At 46.1% G+C, this 18132-nt stretch overlaps 1 protein-coding gene across 2 annotated transcripts in view; it reads left to right on the plus strand.

Annotated features, from left to right (window-relative positions):
- The first annotated feature begins 3600 nt into the window (after positions 1–3600).
- Positions 3601–18132, plus strand: part of LOC143352898 (uncharacterized) — a 35405-nt gene continuing 20873 nt past the window's right edge. The window contains exons 1-2 of one of the 2 annotated variants that reach the window (XM_076785924.1): positions 3601–3666; positions 7956–8177. In XM_076785924.1, the coding sequence (XP_076642039.1) occupies positions 8039–8177 (139 nt within the window). In that variant the 5' untranslated portion in view covers positions 3601–3666; positions 7956–8038. Of the gene's footprint in view, positions 3667–7842; positions 8178–18132 lie in introns of those variants that run through there. The other variant, XM_076785922.1, reaches the window with a different exon arrangement.

The following is an 18132-nucleotide window of genomic DNA, read 5'->3' on the forward strand; positions in this document are numbered from 1 at the left end:
GATGGGAATATGTAATTAGAGTTCGACACAGATAGTGATTACGTCTTCGCGAACCTTCGAGTTTGCCTTCTTCGATCTGGATCATCGATAAGATCCCGCGGTTCAATAATGATAATTACACACCGCCAATTTGTTCCTGCCCGAGGAACTGCCTGATTTGACAACGCGAAAAATCAACGGTTTTATTGCCGTTTGTTCAAGTATACCACGCCGGGGATCGATCGTTTCCGGTTATTATTTTACGAATTCTGTAGAAACGCTGTAGGTCGCCGTTGCAACAATGTCACCGATAAACCACGACGGGGGGTGTAGCTGGAGAACCTCGCGTCGGAGTCGTCAGCCTGCGAGGAAAAATATATAGCTACGGTTTTCCGGTTATTGTTATTCACACTCTATTTTTCTTCTCGCCCTGTTATCGTCTGTCCTTGTCTGCCGCACGAGGTCACTGGTTGCACGCGTTCGCGCCGCGCCGGTTTAATAATTTCCCGCGGCCCTGTTCGCATCCGACCACCGGACATTTGCACAGTATAGGCAATAAATCTGGTTCGATGAACCGGCGGATAGGGTGAATACACCGGCGGTCCGATAAAAATGATAAGAAATGTAATTCGTAACATCAACGCGATAAGTGAGTCACCTTTCGACTGCGATTCTCAACTATGCCGTTTTTTCTTCGCTCGGTTCGCTCCGACAGTGACACACGGCTCGATCGTTGAAGTTCCACGTCAAAGAATTACATAATGCTCGAATTATACCGCCAAGAAGAATTCCAATTCAAGAGCGTAAACGCGTATATTCGAGGATGATGTTACCCTGTAGTAAATTATAATACTTAATTGTATGCTTGTTTGCGATCGGAGGAAATAATGCGGTTTCGGTCTTACGTGCTCACGTTTAATCTTCTGTCAGACGCAATTGATCGCACTTGATGCTATCAATAATTGCTTATCCATTTCTCGTGACTAATCAAATGTGAAATATGAAAATTTTAATCTTCAATGAGAAATAAATTATCTCGATTCGAAACTAGTCTTACAAAAAAAAAATCTATTACTGAAGATGGGTCCCCTTTCTGGTGGATTTGAGAGTTAAAGAAGTTTATAGATCTATTTGCATTTTCTCGGTAATATCTATCCAAGGTACGGGATATTATTAAAAATATCTCGGCCTAGAAAAAATCAATTATCGATGGACGAAGCGGCTAATAATTTAGGGTTGCCGTAATTGATTCTAGAGGGCAGACAAGGCTACGTAAATCACAGGAACGTTAAATGATCCATTCGAACTCGTAAATTGTCAGAAAAAGAAACACGGCCTCGCCCAGATCATCCTCGGCTTTCCGCGTCTCCGCTCCCCGTCACGACTTCGCCCGCAGCTTTCGTACGCAGCCTTGCATCGCGGACAGCCAATTGTTCGCGAACAACGGCAACAGTGCATCCGTGAATGCACCAAGGGACGAGAAACTCGTTCGGACTTGTTCACGGTGACCGCGTGTCGCGCGACTAACACGCGCGATAACGCTCTTTCCCGCCGCGATAATTGCCCAGATAATTAAGGCGCCTCGTGAATCGAGGAAGACCTTAAACTTACAATTTCTCATCCTCTCCGGAGCCCGTACAGAATTCAATAAAACAGAATCGAAAGCATAGATCATTCTCGATCGAACCGGCGCACAGTAGGCGAAAATGCCATTTTGGCGGTCTAAAATCATAACTTCTAAACCATTAGAGATAATTGAATGAAATTTAATAGGTAAAAAGGTAACAATTATAGCTTCCAATTGCGACAAAAATCAATTTGAATTTACACGGTGTTCATTAATTACACAGGTTTTAAACAAATTCTGGGATAAGTGGAATTAATGTTCTTCCGCATTAATATTCCTGAAGTAAATCGTAAATAAATAAATTAATAGTAAATCCTGATATAAATTGCACTTGAATATTGAAAAAATCGTGTGAAACGAGACAATTTCACGTTCTTAATTTTTTCCTCCAACTTTGCCGGCCTCGTGCGAGTCGTGGGGGGAATACAAATTTTTTTTTGATCTGCTTCCTTTGGAATGTTCGTTTAAAACATCCTGATCGCTCATTTATTTAAAAACAAAATGTTTCCATTTTCGAGGGCCAAAATCGCGTTTTTGCCCACTGTGCGGCGTCCGATGATATATTTGCGCTTTATCGGAAATAACGGTAACTTTCCAAAAAAAAAAAAACAAAAAAATTGTGATAAAATACTTGCATCGCGTGACGCATTAAAAAGCGATCGAATATCATTCCTATCTCGAACCGTGCTCTAGATAATGTCTGTCGGCGATAGGCCAGTTATTCCACTCGGATGAGCTTCCGGTGAACTCCGAAATGAACAGATCGCTAATAGAACAAAAATATTTTCCTTTCATTCGGGCACGACAAAGGGGTCCGTAATTTCAGAACCTCTAAAACACACCGGAGAATAATATCGTATACAAGAGTTCCTTTCTCGACACATTTCTGAATGCGGCGCGGTGCGTCGCGAGAATCACGGAGCGGCAGGTTTTTGCCCCCGAACGAAATTTCTCTCTCGATTTCACATCGACAAAAGAGACTCACCCTGGGGCCTATTCACCGCTCTCCAAAGTAATGTGCTACCGTAGAATATCCTCTTTGACAGGTTTTCAGAGGTCAGAACGGGACCGAGATCGACGAGGCCCCTAACGACTGCTCCAAATTCTTCTTCTTCTTTAATTCCTCACCGTTTCGAGAAACCACTATCCGTTCCGAAGTGCTCGAAGCATTTCGGTCGCGAGGCATTGTCCCGCGTTATCTGTTAATAGAGCTGCATTGCGGCGACGCGACGCGACGCTCGTACAACCTGGAAACAAAAGTGGCGCAGGTACCTGGACCCCGGTGATCAGCGTGTCCGCCCACGCGAGGACACTGGTCGTTCTAAAAATATTCAATCCGGTTCGCGCATACGGTGCTACCGGTTTTAAATCTCACCGCTACCGTCCAGGAACCGATTCAATACTTTCCTCGGAAATAAAAGGAGTCGTCCCCGGTCCACGAGGAACGGGGAACCACGATTGGGGTGGTCGGCCGTGATTTCCTCGGCCCGCCAGACTCCGAGATCGTTAACGTTGATCACCTCTCAACTAGTTCCGATTAGTCGTGAGAAAATCGCGAGTTAACGCCGACTGCGATTGCCGCCAGGTGGGTGAAAAACGATTTTTCCGTTCAATGGGACGAGAGAAAATATTAAGCCCATCAAGTTCCCTTGAGCTGGAGATTTTTTTAAGCGCTGTTTAATAAATATTTTTTAATGTAATTTTTCTCCATGCAGTCTACAGTAAAGGTCAAAGTTAATTTTCGTGAGATTCGACAGAGATGTCGAACGACGTGTCTTGATAAAACTGTTTTCAATTTGAACACACAAATTATCCGTACTTTCCACTTGGCTTACCGCGAGCATAGTCGATGAAGCAATACTTTTAAAATAATTTTCGCACTGCTCGCGGGGACGTTCGATAAACCGGGTCGTTACCGTTCTCCGAGAGATAAGATAAGCGAGCGTGCTCCTTTATAAGAAGGAAAGGCGATAACGCACTTGCTATCGTTCGAAGAGTAGCTCAATAAGACAGTCGAACGTGTTTGGATAGAAGGATAGTAGGAGATACAGTTGTTGCACGTAAGTTGTAGCTGTGTAAACAGTACGCACATATTACACAATGTAATCGTCTTACGTCGGACCAAAGGATTCAGGTTATAAAAACATAAAGTATCGCTGCTATCTGTACTTATTGTAAATGTTGCAGTTGCTCGTCGAGACGCTTTTCACGAATGAAAAATATTCAACGGTTGCAGCGTTCGTTTGATATCTTTTAAATTGATAACTGGACGGAGAAATTCGGTGGGCGTGGAAGGTTATTAGATTGCGCATGAATATGTAATAATTTTGATTAAATGACAGCTACTTTTACACACAGATTTGATGATTGTTAGCGATTCTGTGCTTCTGTTCATAAATGAAGAAAATGGTATCGAAGAAAGCCGAACGTGTTTACGTGTTGGAACAGTCATTTCTCTATATAGGTCGCCAAGGCCTGGAGGATAAACGTCGCGGAAGAGACCTCGGTGAAAATAGCACGACTCGGATATGTCTCCTGGACGATACACAAGACCCGTGTTGTTGACATATATCGAGAATTCGCTGTAATTAATATCTTTCCACGTCCGCGCGAGTGAGTTCGAGCAAAGACATTCGTCATTAAGTGCCTAGACTGTTGATCGCGCGAAATTACCGCGGCTCATGGTTGTCTAGTAGCTGCAGGCCCGCGTTAAGCATCGATCTGTCGATATCGATGTGCCAGTCTCCGCTGGGATAGACCCGATCGACTCGAGTTTCTATCGTCGGTAATGTCATCACCCTGTAAAGTCATTCCCGACAGAACCGTCAAGGATTCACCTGGCCTTTAACTCTCTCATCAGATATCCAATGACAATGTCTCTCCGCACCGCTCTCGGCATTAATCTATTCTCTTCTCGCTTTGTCGTCAACCTGCCCCCGGTGAATGCAGATAGTCCTCAATCATTCGAGGAGTGACTCGCCCAGCATCGTTGAATCGATGCATCGCGCCATCGGATACCGAGTTTATGTGTTTCACACGTCCTCGGATTCATTCGATGCCGATATTTGCAAGTATAAATGCTAAGGGTGCCAATGCTCCGAGGACATTGTTCGATTTCGCCCGATCATACTTTTCTGTACCAAAGGATTCACCATTGCTTCGGGAGAAACAGCGATGGACGTTTCTGCGCAATTCTTTAGACGGTGTTTCTTTTTGTTTTGGAGGATTCCACATTTTTCGTTCCATTTTTGAGCTCTTTCTATCGTTGACTATGAACGTGTTCATTCGTAGTGTCGTTATGTTTGTATTTCCACTCCTGTAAAAAGAATACACGAAAATCACATCGGCTGATATTGAAATAAAGTTTATTTAATAAAGTAAAGTTGGATACGTAAATAAAAACTGAAGACAAGATTTGTGATTTCTTGATTAAAACATTTCCTGACATTGGCATTCTGAAATCGGACATTTAGTACACAACGAGCCAATATGTATCGTTGTCATAGTATTAACGGCGTGCAGTGGCATAATTTTTCGTTCTAACGTGAACAGATCGATCCGTTTATTTAAATTTGTTTTGTACCGTAAAACGAGATAACGCCAGTGAAATGTTAAGATCGAAATAAAAATTTACGATCGGTCGGTACACCTAAAATATTCCATCGTATGGGTTTTCGATCTTCCTTCGCCATATTTTCGAAATCCCATTGTGCTCTAACGGAGTAATAACACCAATATTTATTTATGTGATTGCATTGTACGGCCAGAAGCAAGCGCCATCGGTGCACCGCATGCATTGTGAATCAGCGGTTCACAGTAGGTGCACATTGTATTCTTGTTTCTCTGCCTGTTTACCCATTCATTGGCCGCATAAAAAATTGTCACTTAGCCAAGTATTGCGAGCCCCATGAACACCGTTCGCGTCCCGGAGAATTACCGCGAAATTAAACGTCCTCACGTGTTCCGCTCTGTTCAAACATGTCGGCCGCGCCGCGGGTATTTTCGTACCAATTCCGTGGCGAGTAAATTAACGCGAGTCCTTATTGCGTGTTGGTCGTTGCAAAATTCATCGGTGTTACCCCCGAAAAAAATCGATGCAATCTCGTCTTGTCCCGTTCGTTCGGAAAGACAATTTTTTACGATTCTCGAGAATTCCAAAGAGTGTCCGAAATTTTTACGAAAATTCGACAGGTCAAAAATGGCGACACTCGGGTCATTGACACGGGAGTTGGGCGTTGGACGTTTCGGAGCCAATGATAATTCCGGTTCCTAAAAACCGGAGTATCGGCGAAACAGCAACTACCCCCGTGGAGTTGCTTGCAGAAACTACGCAGTTACGCTCGGGTGTCGTTCGGTCGTGTCGTACGCGCCTCTACGAGCCGCCTCGAAGTGCATGCAAGCGTGGCGTTCATTTGTGTGGGTTCCCTCTCTTTCTCTTTCTTCTGTCGAGATCTCATTGCTACATGCTACACGATTCCTCCGCGAGCGGTATACATTAGCCACTTGCGAAGAACATTTTCCTGCAAATCTGCGTTCTCCTCCTGCCAGCTCGATCAAAAACGACAACGTTTCACCACCAAACCTACCGAGCCTTAAAAGCAACTAATACACGTTGTCTTATCAAAACGACGAGATTGAATTTATTTCGATTTTTATTATTCCTATTATAATACATTCTCTCCTAAATACATTTATTTAATCATTTCCCACGAAAGCACTTTTACAACTTCAGTAATTGTAAAATACAAAATCTGGAACGGTCATATTTTGACCGGGTGTGGTAGGTTCGGTGTCAAACAAAGAAACGAATTTAAAATTCTTTGGTTTACAAAAAGATCTCCAACCCCTTCTCTTCAATCTCCTAAAACGACCTCTCACTGCTCCTCTCGTCCCTTACGATTGCACTGCGGTGTGTCTCTCTCTCTCTCTCTCTCTCTTGCAGTCGTAGCCTAGAACAATGAGAGACAACGGGTAGGCGAGGATGAAAAAGTTGGATTGTTTCGAGGATAGGTGTCGACGACGGGTGGTGCGTGATCCACGAAAGTATCGATTTTCATTACATCTTTTTACCCCACTTGACCCCAAACCGGTAAATTTACAACGCTGCAACCACGCGCGAGCACCAGGGAGCGCACACAGTCTCGCGTCGCACACGCACGTTCACCGCTGCCCCCACCACCGTGCTCTTTCTTTCCTCTCTTTCTACGTATCGTACGGTGTGCGCGCGCATCGTTCCCCCCACCGTTCGCGCTAACCGGCCGCGCGATGCCGTCGTGGTGGGGGAAGAGTCTGTTGCCGCTACGAACGTGCGCGCCGTGTGCTCCGAGCTGAACCTACAGAATCATTACCACGCCAGACCTCGAGGAGTATAGACGTGTTTCTCGTTGCCACAGCTCAGTCGAGAGTTCTCGTGTCGCATTTTTTTTACTTTCTACCTTGCACTCTGCACGCGTGTGCGGACAGTCGCTCCGAACGGGGGAAAAACGCGAACAGCCGAGAGAACGCAACGTTGTGCCCGTTTACGGCGCGGCCCGATCTACCGTGTGCGCGATCACAAGAATTGAATCGAATCGATCCGAATACCGGAAGGGAAACGAAACGAGATTGTTTACTTGGTTCCGTTCGCGGTTCAAGTTATACGTTCTGTGCATACTTCGCTTCAGCGAGACCCCGGACTCTTCCGAGTGCAACGTGTGTCGTGCATACGTGCGAGGACATTGAACTCTCTGTGTTACGAATCTCTCGGGAGAACCCGTTCGAACTGTCATCGTCCGTCGTATCGCACTCGAGCCTCCCGTGTCTCTCGTCGCTGCAGTTCGAGAGTCCGAGTTCCCGAAGGGACCCGTCCAGCCTGCATCCAGCACCTATGGACAGTGATCCATACGAGGATCCACCGTACAGGCGCTGCAGACGACGCGATTGAGAGATCCAGCGAGAAACGGAGAGCCCGGAGAGCTCTAGGGTTCGTCGCGACGAAAAATCGCGCTCCCAGATTCCCGTTCGAATCGCCGCGGAGTTTCGCGGGCCACGTGCGTATTATACAGACAATCCGTGGCGGCGATAGCTAGCTCTGGTAGCCGCGGCGACGGAATCACCGTCGAGCGTGCGCCGTCGTAGCCGAAAGTCACGTGTGTGTGTGTGTGTGTGGAACGAGAACACACGTCTCGCGTAGTCGGCCAGATTTTCCGTGACCGCGAATTTTTTTGACTATTTCACTCTCGACGAACGAACCTAGATAGAAACTAGTTTCCGTTGGTGCGTGCCAAGCGAGAGAAGAGAAAGAGAAAGAGTAGTCAAAGTGTGGTCAGTGTTTGATTATCCACGGACACGTATATTGGTTCGATTGCAGTGGTTGCAAGTAAACACGAGAGAGAAACCGAGGGAAGAAGAGATCTATCCTGTCCAGCGACGTCAGACTTCTTCTTACCAGAAATGGCGATCCCGTTCTCTTTGCCGTCCGACGACGACGCGGAGGCCCAGAGCCAGCAGCTGGAACAACTGATGCTCGACCTGTACGCCGCTCTGCAACAGGTCCTCCGAAGCAGGACGGCCCAGCACCCGTCGCGAAATCGTGAGTTCTACGATTTTTTACGATACGTACACACCTGCCTCGGGGCTTTCCTACGTGTCCTTGCACCGCACACGAACTACCCGTGAAAACAATACCCGATGCACGACCTGCCCCGGTTGCGTCAGCCTCGGGCTCGCCTGAAACCAAGACGGCGAGCCCTCGGGACACGGTCGCACTTTTCACGCTGCTTCTCTCTAGTTCCTTCCGTCCCTCCACACTCCGGGCTAGAGACGATCTTGTCATGAAGTTTTTTTGGTCCCGACGACTTTCCAGAAAGACTCGTGAAAAGAAGACATAAGAAGTGGTAGCCGTGGTTGCATGAGAACCCGATGTCGCCTACAGACACCTTGCTTATCCTCCGTGAGGACCTGGTAGAGGGCACCGATCCTGGTGATGACACGTAGTCACAGAATCGTAGTCGCACAAATAACACACGCAAAAGAGATTCTGCCCTCGCGCGACTTCTTCGTCGATCTTCCACAACTCTCTCTCTATCCGCCTTGGGCTGACTGTTTCTTTATTTTATTTTATTTTTTTTTGGTGGATTGATCGCGGAAAATGTGTAAATATCGTTGGATCTCGGAACCTTTTGTTTTACTGCTCTATGCATCTCTTTTCTTTTTTTAAGACGAATTTATTTATTTATTTAATTTATTTAATTTATTTGTGTACTCACTTTTACACACTCTTTAACGCGCGTCTCGCTGTTCAACTCTGTTTCTACGTTTTTGTTTACTTATACTCTGTAACAAGAATCGTTTGACTGAATAAACATTGGATACGTTTACGAAACTCTCTTTCTATCTTCTCTTTCACACTCTCTCGTTCACCGCCACTGCTCCCTACTTTCCCCGCTCGGGAATCGCGTGCTCCAGTTGCTGGCGCGCAACAACGTGCTGTATATCGACTGGGGATGCAACACGTGGTTGTCGCGCGCAACAACGCGGCCCGCTTTTAGCGCACCTCTCGCTAATTCTCGATACGCTTCCCACGGAAACATCCCACGGAACAACCGTCCACGAGCTTCGAGTGCGCTCCGAGAAATCGTAAGTCCTTCAATTCTTTAATACAGCGGATCTCCGTTCGTCCTAAGTCTACGTTGTCCGAGTGTCGCTCTCGTTCGGAGCAAGTGATTCGTGCGGATTGCTCAATTTCGTCGAATGTTCGCGAAAGCGCCGGGTGAACGGAGTGCCACGGAAACTTCGATCTCGCGACGTAAAAGATAAGTGAAGTGCCGAGAAAAAATTTCGAGACGTTCTGGAGACGGCAGATTTGGACGCGATAGCGTTCAGATACCGAGTCTCGGGAAATTGCTGCCTCTGTAGTTTAGGTCGTCGACTCCGCGCCGGTGTCGGTTGCGCGATTTACCTCGAAAACCTCGATACACTTGACGGCGGTCGTTGTCCCGTGAGTCACCGTCGAAAAATCTCGGTCCAGCCGATCTCGCGACGTGTGCCCGAGACACCTTTCGCGATTTCGCGTCATCACGGACACGCAGGGAAAGGCCCAGCATGCGAGTCACCGAATCTGCCTGTGTCACCTTTCCACGTGTAATATTCCCGATCGATGAATCAATCTTCGAACGACTTTTACGCGATCGGCAGCATTTTATTGTTTCACCGACACGTCGAGCCTGCGACGAAACTCGGATTGTTCCGTTAGTATAACGAACTCTGATCGGACACGACCCGCAGCTTTAATCCGCGTAATCGATTTATCTGGCTTATCCGATGCGTTCCGTAGTTGTGATATTGAGTCGAACGATGGATGTAGTATAACAAATGCGACGAATAATATACTCACAGTAATTGAGTTGTGCTAATCGAAGGACGTCTTTTTAACCGTACGCTCGTTTATTAGAAACAGCATGACCTCTAGTATGTCGACAGAACCGGACGTCGTCACGAGCTTATAATATTATATTGATGCATGAACGACGCGATTAGCGTGCCGAATAACAGGCAGAACGATTCAGTGATTATTACTCGCCACCTGCTGCGGGTCTCCGGGCGCATGACGGATGGTTTTCATTGAATTAGCAACGCGCGCGAGGAAAAGGGACAACGAAAATCATAGCTTGTGGGGGAGAAAATAGGAAGGGCGGAAAGTAACGTGTGCGAGAGGTGTAAATTGTGGCGACTTATACTCGGCGCGTAATGAAATGCAGCTTTACGAGGGTGCAGCGAGAGAAAGGGGGCGAGTATAACAGATGTAGCGTGGGTGTAGAGTCGAAAGTATGGCAGACGATGTCCGGCCATGACCCTGCACCGCTGTTCCGAGCCTGCTTTACGGCGAAAGAGACGGCGGCGGTCGGTCGGATGAACGCGCGCGCGAGAGAGAAACAGAGAGAGAGAGAGAGAGAGAGAGGAGAGTAGAAGGAGAAGAGCAGAGGACCGGAGAGAAAAAGAGATAAGAAGACCGATGGTCAGGCACACCGGAGTAAAACGCGCCATAAAACGCTGTGCAACGGCTCGTTCCCCGAATCTCGGATGTCGATCCTGTCCGGTTCGCGTCCACCAGAGATTGCAGTATCAACCGCAAAGCCCGTAAAGACGATTCGACTCGTTTCACGCGTTCGATAAGTTCCACGAACCGAGCCGGGAACGCGAAACGGAAACTCTGATCGCGCGTCAGAATAGAAACGGGGCTGATTTTAATAACGCCGAACCGCGTGGTCCCGCGTGATTCACAAAGTGCTACGCTCTGGATGGTTGCACGGTGCTCGCTGTCGCTGCAAACGAGCCGAAGGTCGTCGCGCTCGAATCCGTCGATTAATCGAAAGCAAACGGCGTCGGATATCGTTCCGAATCCATTTCGTCGCAGTTTTACGGCAAGGGGCCAGTTAACTAGCCTTTGATCTCGCCGCGGCGCGTGGAACTGTACCGAACGAAACCGCAAATTGCATCCGGTCGTCGTCGTTGTCGTGACGCAACTTTCTTATCGAGCACTCGGATCTTTATCCAGTTCTATTCCAGGTCGAAAGAAACGACAAGATTTCGTTAAAGATGGAACGCAATAAAACATTTCGAGTCCCGACGGTGGTCGTAAATCAAAGCGGACCGGGGATTCGCGCGGGAGACTCCTGATTACGAGGGTTAAATTATGCTCGGAGATCCGTGGTTCATTATTTCCCGAACGGAAATAGTTGGCGCGCGTGTCCGAGGGTCAATAACCATAGTCTCGCGCTTGCAGCGGGCGCGAACGAGCGAGCGCACGGTTGTCGAGAGAAGATGCAGAATCTGGCAGGCGGTGTTGCATCGAATCGGGGGTGGTTATTTATAGAAACAGCTGTGGCCAGCCCCGTTTCGAGACCTCTCCCGTGACATTTGCAGAAAACTTCCCCCTCGTCATCGCGCTCGCGTAAATCCGACCACGGTAATAACGGTTACGCTGTTCCGATAACACGTTTCCCTTTTTCTCTACCTGTCGCCTCGCTTTTCTACTCCGCTCCCGACTCCTCTAGATTCAGCCGCGGAACTTCTCGCCGGTGTTTTTTCGCCTCGCCACGCGATCACCCGCCATTTTTTCTTCTCCGCGACTCGAAGAGTCGATAAGCTCGTCGAACGACGGCCCGATCGTACTCTAATCGAAGGCGTTTAGTTTCTCTGGAAGAGAGAGATCGAATATCGTTCGCGAAACGATAACCCCTCGTCGCTGTATCAGGTTACTCTGTCGTGGAATCCGGCCTCGTATCGGCGCACCGAATTTCGGAGTAAAACGCACATGCACTTTATTCGTCACTTTCGTCGCTTTCTTCCTAACCTCTCGGCAGTTGCGCTTAACGTTTTAAACGGTTGTTGAAATTTAAGTTTTGATAGCTGTTGCAATATTTACTTATTTTTTCCTGACACGCACGACGTCAAAAGGTGCACGTTCAATTCTATCACTAAACCTACCACGGTCAAAGTGACCGGTTTTCTGTTTCACAATTATTGAAATTACCAAAACGTTTTCATAGGAGATTGACTTCTTTATTTAAGCACGTGTTATAATGAAAATCGTAAAAATAAAAGTGCACATTCAATTTTAACACTACACCGACTACTGTCAAAGTGACCGGTCTTTTATTTCACAATTATTGAAATTACCAAAACATTTTCATAGGAGATTGACTTCTTTATTGAATTTCTTTCTTTATTCTTTATGAAAATCGTAAAAATTTTAAGTAAATTCGTTCTTCTCCCTCCTATAAGACTTTTATATGTTTTGTGCTTGGTGGGTTAGGGTTAGGGAAATCGTACCGTGAATCAAGATGGCCGCGTCAGTTCAAGATTAGTCCGTCAGTCGATAGATAAAGAGTGATAAAACTATCGGTCCGTTAACAACCGTTTTGAATGTTGTTACGTTTTGTTCGTAGTACAAAGTAGCAACTGTCTACGGTCAGAAATCCGAGTGACTGTCCGAAATTTTCCGATGCAAGATCGTTCGTTAATGTCCGACGGGATCTTTCGGCTAGTCACGATTGCCTCCTGTCGCTGCCAGAAGACAGGAAGAGGATCGATTCGGGTCGTTGAGAGCTAGAGCCAACGTCGTCCAGAGAGCTGATGAAATATTGAAAGAAATTCGTCTTTGCCGATTGTTCGGTCCTCGATGGTCGACTCGGTCCATTCCGTCTGCAGACGAGTCTCGATAAAAAGGAATTCTTCAAATATTCATCGGAACCTATATTTCCTTCTTCGTTTTCACTCACCGTTTTTCTATGTTGGGTTATCCCTCACGAGTTACGCTAAAACTACCTTTAACACTAAATCTACCAAGCCTTAACAGTATCTGGTAAATATTGCCTTATAAAAATGGCAACCCCAAAATTGGCCGGAATTTTCAATATAATAAATGCTTGGACAAGGAAATCTACTGTTTTCCCGAAATGAATTTGTACAGTTTCAATAATTGCAAAATATAATACCGGTCATTTTCACCGTGGCAGGTTAGTGTTAATACGGTAGAGCGAACATTCTAACCTTTTCTCTTGTAATTCTTCACGCACGATCATTCATGTCTCGTAAAGCATTCAGCACAGATAGATAATGCAGGAATCGAAAACGACGCAACAAACGCATAATTGTAATACGTCCGCAACTTGGCGAGTTCTCGTTGCCCCGAGTTCCGGCCAATTAACGTTTTCTCAGCGAGCCGATTCTTATCCGCGACATTGCGTTGTAATTAGAACCGTAACCGCGTTGACGCGACGCGGTTTTCCGGATTTCGGAATTGACCGATAAGAACAAATTCGGGTCATTCGTGAATCTATAAAAATTTCTGGAAAATTATAAAACACCTTCTGCGTGACCAGGTTCAAAACTTCAATATTTAGAATTTTTCTCTAAATTGTTTTGGAACTGTAAATTTTCAAAAAGTGAGGGTCTCTATATACAAAAATTGTTAAAGTAACCGCAGCAATGATTACAAGGGTACCGGATTGCTGTCACGTCTTAAAACTCTTCTTATACTTCTGAAATCACATAATCACTATTCACACTTTTTCAGTTGTTCATAATTTCTCGCCACAATCCATCGTTACCTCTTATTGTTCTCGCTTGTGATCGAGAAATTTGTTTATTACAATTAGCAGAGTTTTCGATCGGTTACGCATTATTTTCGAAAATTAGAGAAAGTCGATTTTACAATTCTATTTACTGAAACTATTCAGACCATCCATTTGCAAAAAAAAGTATTGTTATTCATTGTGGTTGACTCTCTTGCAATTTCCTAGTAGTTTGAGCACATGTTTTTGTTGTTGTCAGTAGTCGACCGCGACGAAGCGAGAGCGTTGTCACGATCGAAAGGCGCTGGGTTTATTAATGTCTTTCAGTCTGTGCATCGGAGGGTTAAATTCACTCCCTTTTAATTTGCTCGCGGGAACGTACATTTGCATACGGTCATTAGTACCCATCAGATGATCACGGTTGTCCTGTTTTGCGCGTTTTTACGGTCCCGTGATCGCGTTTCTCGTGACCAGGCGCGCTGGTACACGCGACTCCGCACGCGAAATTCGGCAGATCTTATCCGTGCGACCCTTTCCTTCGATTACGAGGGTCACGTGGCTGCTTATCGAGGCTCGTCATCGTGATTTTATCGAGCGTGAAGCACGACCGAGGTCCGTCTTCGCGTGCTGTTCCGTTCCGTTCCGTTCCGCGTTCCAAGTACGCTTCGAAACGCTTCGTGGGCTCTCTAATCGTTCAGCAAATTTTCAAATTCTTTAATCTATCTTCCTGCAACGCATCGATTCGATCGAGCGATAATGACGATGTTGTTTACGCTGCTGTTTCATCAACTACACGCTCGCTCACACACACACACACACACACACACACACACACAATTCCTAATTCCCCGGAGTGAAGGAGCAAGCCTTGTATGCGTGTTGAACGCGAACACTAGGACCCCGTAAAACCAGTTCTTTGATTCTCTCGGGTCCGGATTGCCGATCCCTTGCTCCGCGAAATGTATCGATAACTCTTCGCGGATCCGGGGGAGGGACCCGAGATAGAGGCTCGGCAGATCTTGGTTCTCGCGATTGTAAAAACCCGGCATAGTAAAAACGACAGAGCGCATCAGGCTTTTTATCAATTTCTCCTCGTTTTGCGTCGGCCGCAGAACGGATTTTCCAGCGATACCAGTGTCTCTACGCTCGGGCTCGAATCGAGCTCGGTCAAGTTCGAGGAATCGATTTCCGGCCGACGTTCTCCACGATTATTAACCGTGATCCCGCGGCAGAGGAAAGAGAGGAAAAGGAGCGCGAGAGAGGCGCAACGTGCCCGTAATTATAATCGTCGAATAACGGTGGCGGGACGTGACCGACTTGCACGGAGCCGCGCCAAGCCTTGTAAAACGTGTAACAAGCGGCCCGCCGGCTAACGATGTAATCAACGATGTGTAGTTTCTATGCGATTACGCCGGTAACGGAAGCCGTGCATCGGGCCCGTCGCTCGATGTAAATAGAGCCGTCGGATGAGCCGCCCCGGACAGGATTGCAGCGGATCTCGGTGATTCCTCTGTATATGTCGCCGAGGCCTGGACGATAAGCGTCGCGGTACTATCCCCACTACCGCGGGGCGTACCCCCCGTCAAGGGCCAAGAAGCTCGGGAGGCCTTGCACGCCGAGGAGTGTAACCATAACTCCTAGACGATACAAGACCCGTGTTGTTGACATATATCGAGAATTCACCGTATTTGTCATAACTTTCCGAGCCAACCTGGTGCACTTCTATGTCCCTCGCATCGTGTAACACTAATTTGGCGCAAGAAAGGCAATGCAGACTTATTCACCAGCACTCTGTCCTTCACGAATTTTATTATTGAATTACAGTGTTTCAAGGTGAAACTGAATTATTGCGCGTTTCATCTCGGCGAGATAATAATTAACGGCTGGAACTAGTTACAATGTAAATAGTCGTGCTTAGAGCCATTTCACGCGAGAACGCGCGTACGCGTTGCGCCGTTGCCGCGTATGAGACACGCGTACAGATAGTTTAGAGATAGTTGTACGTGTATCGACGCGTATGCGCGACTAATATACAAAAACGAATGATCGTTACAAGCAATAAATGACCGGTACAAATACAAGCGATTGCACACACGTATCCCTGTGTGAAAGGGCTGTTATTGGCCAATGGTTCTTGTGTTTGCAACACGTTATTGAGCAACCGAGAACAAGATTCATAGAAAACAATCTTTGTCTGTGTTTAACTTAATTAACTCCTGAATGAGATGTTTGGCAATAGGACAGTTGATTTACGACGCACGTGAAATGTCCGAGTTCTTTCTGAATGATAATTAAATTAGTTTAGGCAGATTCTGTTAAAAGGAGCCGGTGGAAAGTGATGCGAATCTGTGATTGAGCGGTGTGCATTGATTTATTATGTACGCTCTGGACTGGACGATTCGAATGCGCACTCGCTTAGGATAGGAGCACGGATCAGAAATTTCGGAATTTGATAGCCGATACGGTTCGGGTCACGATTTGGCAACACGGTCGATCGGTTCCGCAGCGACGATCAAATCTGCCGGACAGCGGAATCGCGGGGATCACGTACTCACGGCTCGCGGAGCGTAATCAATCGGTCGAGCGAGCCCTCGCAACAGTTTCGCGAGACAAACTTCTACAACCGCAGAATCCGATTTAACGCCGGTCGCGGACTGGAAACCCGATGGACAGAATTTATTGGGTAATCAGATAGTCGGTAGGAAATCGATGCCCGGCCACGCCACGGCTTCAACCTTGTTCGCCTGATTTTTACCATTTCCCCGTTGTGCCGGTATCGCGATAACGTATCTGCTTGAACGGTTTCCGCGCGGACCAATTACCCCGTGAAACAATCGCCGCGAGATTTTCTGCAAGACCGCCAGCTGGAATTGCAGCAGCAGCCGTGTGTTCGCCCCGGGTGAAGAAAGAACAAAATGGCGCTCGCGCGTTCTCTCGATGCCTGATTGTCCCCCTGACGCGTGTTTCCGTGGCCACGTGTATTCGTATCGGTGCGCCGGGTTTTACGAGATTTCCGCGAACCCCAGGAAAGTGGCCGATTTCGAGGCTGTGCGGAGTAAGACGCAAAATCCACGGGTTTTGTCGAATGTTACCTGAACGATCCTCCACACTCCCGTGAAAGCACAACGTGTATTTACGACCGCGGTTTCATCGAATAGGCACCAGCTAACCGGCAATATTTCCTATAAGTACAGTGCTTGCCGGAGTTTTATACGCGCAAGTTGCAAAGGTTATATTTTTTCCTTTACCTCGAGAGGCTTGTTTATCGTCTATATATTTCAATCGTAGAAGGCACGGAGACGTAAAGACAACCACGTTTAGTCAGAGTCTCTCTCTCTCTCTCTCTCTCTCTCTCTCTCTCTCTCTCTCTCTCTCTTTCTCTCTCACTATTTCTTTCTCTGTCTGTACGCACAAATGTTTGTTTCGGAATAAAACCCCGAGTTGTCGGACTTCGTAATCCGTGTATACTAATCTTCCGGGGACTATTATCTGTCGTGTAAATTTACTATTTTATCGAAGCAATTATGCTAATGAGTTTCATAAATTACATTCTGTAACAAATTTCTGGATAAGTACGCACGTGAAGGAAGAAGCAATTATTCAGAATATTTAGGGGCACTACGTGTTGCATTACCGAAGCAATAGTTTGATTGATGGAAACAGGTTATTTATTGACCGAAGAGAAATATTATCTCTTGGACGTGTTGGCGTCCTTTATAACTATCTCGAACTAAAAGCGTCAAATAATATCTTCACGACTGATTTCTGAACTTGAAAAAAAAAAATAACAATATGAAATATCATTCTAACGATATGGAGAACATAATTATAGATACTCTCGCAGCAGCCTGCATACGATTCAAAGAAGTAGTTTCTTGAAGACTGTATATAAAGTTTCAATATCTATTAACACTTTAATGGCCGGTCACACATGTGTGTGATAGCCGGAGCAACTGTTCTTGTCTGCTCACACAACATGTGTGTGATTAATAATTATCACACAAAGGAAAAATATTAAATTTGTTGTTAAATTGTTGTTGTTTTTTGTGTATGTTCGCACATGTTGAATTATTTCGTGAATTTAACACTAGGTTTACGGAGCACTAAAAATGACTATTTTTCATTACTTTATAAAAATAACATGAATGTATCGATGAAAGCTTGTAGCCATTTTTTTTATAATATATACCCAAAGAAATCAATTTGTTAAATAATTGCTCATGGATGCATTTTTCCAATCTCAATACTCGCAATTTAAAAATATTAGAATCCGTCATTTTCACGGGTCCCGTAAATCTAGTGTTAATAAAGTTCTTTTTAATTAATTCCTCAAAAATATTGCCGGCCCCTGGCGACGTTAGACTGCGTCGACGTGCGGCCATTAAAGTGTCAACTACTATATCAGAGTCAATATTTATCGTAAGTGATAAATTTTTTGATACTACAAATACTTCAATAAAATATCATTGA

The sequence above is a fragment of the Halictus rubicundus genome, chromosome 3, assembly GCF_050948215.1.
Source record: "Halictus rubicundus isolate RS-2024b chromosome 3, iyHalRubi1_principal, whole genome shotgun sequence".
In the NCBI taxonomy this organism is placed as follows: Eukaryota; Metazoa; Arthropoda; class Insecta; order Hymenoptera; family Halictidae; genus Halictus; species Halictus rubicundus.